Source organism: Phalaenopsis equestris, unplaced genomic scaffold, assembly GCF_001263595.1.
Source record: "Phalaenopsis equestris unplaced genomic scaffold, ASM126359v1 Scaffold000123, whole genome shotgun sequence".
Lineage (NCBI taxonomy): Eukaryota > Viridiplantae > Streptophyta > Magnoliopsida > Asparagales > Orchidaceae > Phalaenopsis > Phalaenopsis equestris.
The window spans coordinates 2,148,681-2,153,165 of NW_018164565.1; the positions used below are offsets into that span (position 1 = coordinate 2,148,681).

General features: G+C 31.6%; 1 protein-coding gene across 1 annotated transcript in view; it reads right to left on the minus strand.

The window, feature by feature from the left end:
* Positions 1–4,485, minus strand: part of LOC110021222 (cleavage and polyadenylation specificity factor subunit 1-like) — a 75,185-nt gene that overhangs the window by 48,495 nt on the left and 22,205 nt on the right. Inside the window, exons 6-7 of the mRNA XM_020719632.1 lie at positions 1,078–1,173; positions 916–968 (exon numbers count right to left, since the gene is read on the minus strand). Of these exons, the coding sequence (XP_020575291.1) occupies positions 916–968; positions 1,078–1,173 (149 nt within the window). The remainder of the gene's footprint in view (positions 1–915; positions 969–1,077; positions 1,174–4,485) is intronic.

The window sequence follows — 4,485 nt, forward strand, 5'->3', positions numbered from 1 at the left end:
ATATGTGTAACCCTATGGGATGTATTGTAACTTCTCTGAAATAGTGAAACCGCCGCTCGCTCCCGAGGACATAGGCAATTCCTTGCCGAACCTCGTTAAATCTTTGTGTTCTTCTTCTGGATTTGTGTCGATTCCTGTTTTATTCCGCTGCAATTCTCACAACATGTACACCATTAATGTTGTATGAATTTGAGTGTTAAGTACTAAAAAGGTTGTTCATATCCAAGAATGAGAGAAAAAAAAAGAATATTTTAAAATGTTTGTGAAATTTATGGTTAAATTAAAAGAATAATTAGAGTGATATCTATTGAAAACGAAGAAATTAAAAAAACAATTAGGTGATTTGAACAAATATAATGAGTAATATAAAATACACTGGTTATAATGAAGGAGGTGTAAACCTAATATAACATGGTAGAAGCTTGTTTGAAATTAATTACAAAGAATAGGTTTAACAAGTCAAGCAGAATGCAGCAAATAGTTTGGAAAAGTTTAACAAAGAAAATGATGAATAAAATTAATGTAAACATGCAACAGACAATGCATTGCCATTTGTTTGATACAATAACTTCAATTCCCATAATGAGCAATTGCATTAGCTGCTTTTTTATCTTAGATGCTTTTCAGAATTTTCCAAAATATTTACAGCTAATTAATATATACAGCACAGAATAAATTTCCGGACTGCTTGCCACACTGCTAATCAAACCAGTTATGACAATAAATTATCACCATCTCTTTAAGGCATTATATCATATACAATACAATGCCAATAGGAACACAGAAATTTGAGAGGAAATGTTCACGTGCTATGCCTTCGACGACCACCCTAAACCCTAGTGCTATACATTTGTCCATATCATGCCTAAGAAAGAATTAGATATACAATGCATTGAGGAGACAAAATAAGAGAACCTGCTTTCCGGCTGAGCAGAGAAACTGTTAAGACCAAGTGAACGAGATACTGACTGCAATAAAATTAGAAATTCATAAGGATACCACATAAAAACAGGCAAAATGTGGTACCGAAACAAACCCAAGCAACCAACAGATAACATTAATCAATATTTAAATCACCTGACTATGATAGTGAATGCTATTAGCACAAATCACCAGCACGCCGCCAATGGGAGAAGGCACTGGAAGGAGCTTGTAAGCATCATGCGGAAGATTCTGAGACAAATGAGACAATCGAAGAGAAAAACATAAATAGGGAAACAGCTCTAATGAAGAAAAACCTTTTGCAATGTTGATTAAATAAAAGAAATACTATTCCTTTTATGCTGACTTCTGCAACTCAGAGAACAAAAGCATTGCAAGTTCTAATCAACAATAGTATGAAACAAATAAAAAGCTACAAAATGGAATTAAAGTAAAAAAAAAGAATTTCCTTGCATCCCTTTACCAAACAAGAGTATAAGCTCAAGAACGGTAAAAAGAGAAATGCAGGGGGAAAAAATTCAAGTCCTGATAATAGCAAGATATTAATAAAAAAAAGACAGCAGAAGAACTCAAGCAATTGATAAGACGTTGCATGACATAACTAAAAACTGACATCTTTAACAAGATGAAATCAGATGAATTGTGCACACACGTCTAGGCCAGCTAACTTTTGCTTTCAAATTTTTATTAATTATTATAGTTAATTTAGTCTATGCAAGTTGTACATAAACCCCCCAGCTTCTGCAGAAGCTCTTGTGTGGGATAAATTTCTGAGTGCCTTGAAAACCATGTAATTTGGCCTAGCACGAATAGTAAGTATTAGAAAAGAAAGAAAATAAATAATTTTTATGGCGGAAGATGGCATGATAATTCTAAAGCCTACAAAAACCTAAAGCAAAGTACGAAATAAAAGAGTTTCTCATTTTCACTATGAAAAGATTTCCAAAAAAAAAAAAGAAACATAAGAAACATAAACACCATCATAATGGGACTCATAAGAAAACAAGATGAGATCAGCAATCACTTCCTATCAAGAGCACATCGTAAGTACAAATAAAGATAATAACCAAAGACAGAAAGTTAATTATGTTTGTGTAGTGTTCACCAATGACATCTCTAAAGTAAAATCATAGATAGAGAAAATTCTTTCATATTATAAAAAAAAATATTAATAGGAATAACATCTAACATCCTTCTAGGTGGATATGTAAAAATGAATAACATAAGCACCTTAATTACTGCTAAAACTAAAACTAAGCAAAAGAGTAAACATTTTCAAACAATCCCCCCTGCTCAAACAAAAAAATAAGTCCTTTATGAAAGAGATACAAATATTGGAAAAACTAGATATTAGAACCCATAACTTGTCAAAGATGATAATGGAAGAAAAAAAGACAACTATTTGAACACGCTGATAACTTAGCAACAAGTAACAGGGATTCAATACTATTTTATCTATAGAAAAAAAAAGTAGCTAGGGAAGTTTGGATAGATCATTCTTTCAAAAGTTATACAAAAAAAAAATTACATAGAAAGAAAAAATAATTAATTAATTAAAATAACAAACACAGAAAACCGCCATAAGTTATCCCATTGTTTAATCTATTAAAAGATTGTCAATCAATGAGAGAGGTCTTTCCGTGTAAGCAATAAAACTGTGGCATCTTATATTTCATATCTAGCACTCTCTTGGTCCGATAATCCTACAACGCTCGCCCTCAAACAAGATGGTAGTGACCTATCATGTTAAGTTTTCTTCTAATATTCTTGAATGTGATATTATTAAGTTATTTTGTAAATATGTCAACAATCTCTTTCCTTTTTTTTTTTTTTTGATGGGACAAACGAGTGAAAATCAATCCACTTTTTATTTTTTTTATAAAATATCTATCCATTTTCACATATTTGGATCGATCATGTTGTACAAGATTGTGAACAATGCTGATAACAAAATTATTATCATTGTATATCTTCATGGACTCTTTCTAACTGATTTTTTATATGTCCCAAAGCGATTTTATTCTATTAAATTTCATAGATCCCTCAAACAATTGCTCTGAATTCAAATTCAACATTGGATATTAAAATAAAGGTTATTTTCTACTTCTCCATGTTATAACATTTCCTCCAAGAAATGTGCAATATCTTAAAGATCTCTTATCTATTGGTGCTTTCAAATAATCAGCATAGTATGGTCTTCAAATTGTAGCTTATCTTTTTTTTTTTTGCAGAGAATTCTCTATTCTAGATTTAAGTTATTGAAGAACTTTGTAAGTAGTTTAAATGGAGATTCTTTGAGTTGGTGCATAAATTGACTTATGAGAGTTACTGTAAGAGCAATTTCAAATCGCATATGTGATAGATAGATTAATTTCCTAATTAATCTTTGATAGTACCCAATGTCCAATTCAATTCTTTCTTCATTTGTGTCTAGTTTAAATCCAGTTTGGCAGAAATTTCAAATGGTTTACAATAAATCACTTTATTTCTCTTAATAGGTCCAAAAAATTTACAGGAGATAAAAATTCTTGTTCTAATTAGGTAACTTATATATCTAAAAAAACTTTAAGTTTTCACAATTCCTTGATTTTGAATTCTTTAACAAGTTTTCCCCGAAGTAATTCCTTTCATTCAATAACAACTCCTATAACAATTATATTATCAACAAAAAGAATAAGAATTATATTTTTTCTATCAATAGAGTGTTTAATAAATAGGGTATAATCTTGTTGACTTTATTTGTACATCATTCTATTCATGGTTTTTATAAATTTGTCAAGCCATACTCTTGAGAACGTTTAAGACCATAAAGAAGCTTTATCAATCTGCACATATCCTAAAGGAGCTACTAAATCCCAAATAAGGATCCATATAAATTTATTCTTCTACGTACCTGTCGGCACAAAAAAAAGAAAGAGAGGTTGTTTGGGGGGTCGTCCATAAGAAGCTGTCGGTCGCCGGAATTGACATCTCGTTCCCGGTTCGGAAGCACGTTTAATTTGCATATATATATGTATAATTTGTATATATATATATTTCAAACTGACCTCATATTTTTCACAGTTTAAATGAAAGAGCGCTCTACCTCAAATCCTGTATCTATCCCGAGGGGTAAACACAAGACTTGAGGATGAGGCTCAATCAAATAAACTAGGAAAACATATGACATCCGTTTGGGTCTGCGAAACCGTTTTATTTGCCGACAAGTTCCTCTATTTAATACAAATAATTAAATAGGGTTTATTTTAAGCTGGGTTCGGAAAAGCTTCCTATAAGGGCAAGCCCCTATAGTTAATTACATCTTAAATGACCTAGATCACCTAAGAAAACTCTCGATAAAAATCAGGGAATATCATCTTCAAAGAGGTCAAAAGGATAGGACTTTACAACGAAATCGGAAAAAGATGTGTGAAGGGGGAAAAGCTCAAATCTGAAACATTGTTAAGGAATCCAAATGAAGAGAAAATAGGGGAGGCCACAGATCCCGAGGAGAACCTCAGTGACTTCCCAGTCTATCCTATGGTTTGGCTCCAATTTTAGGAA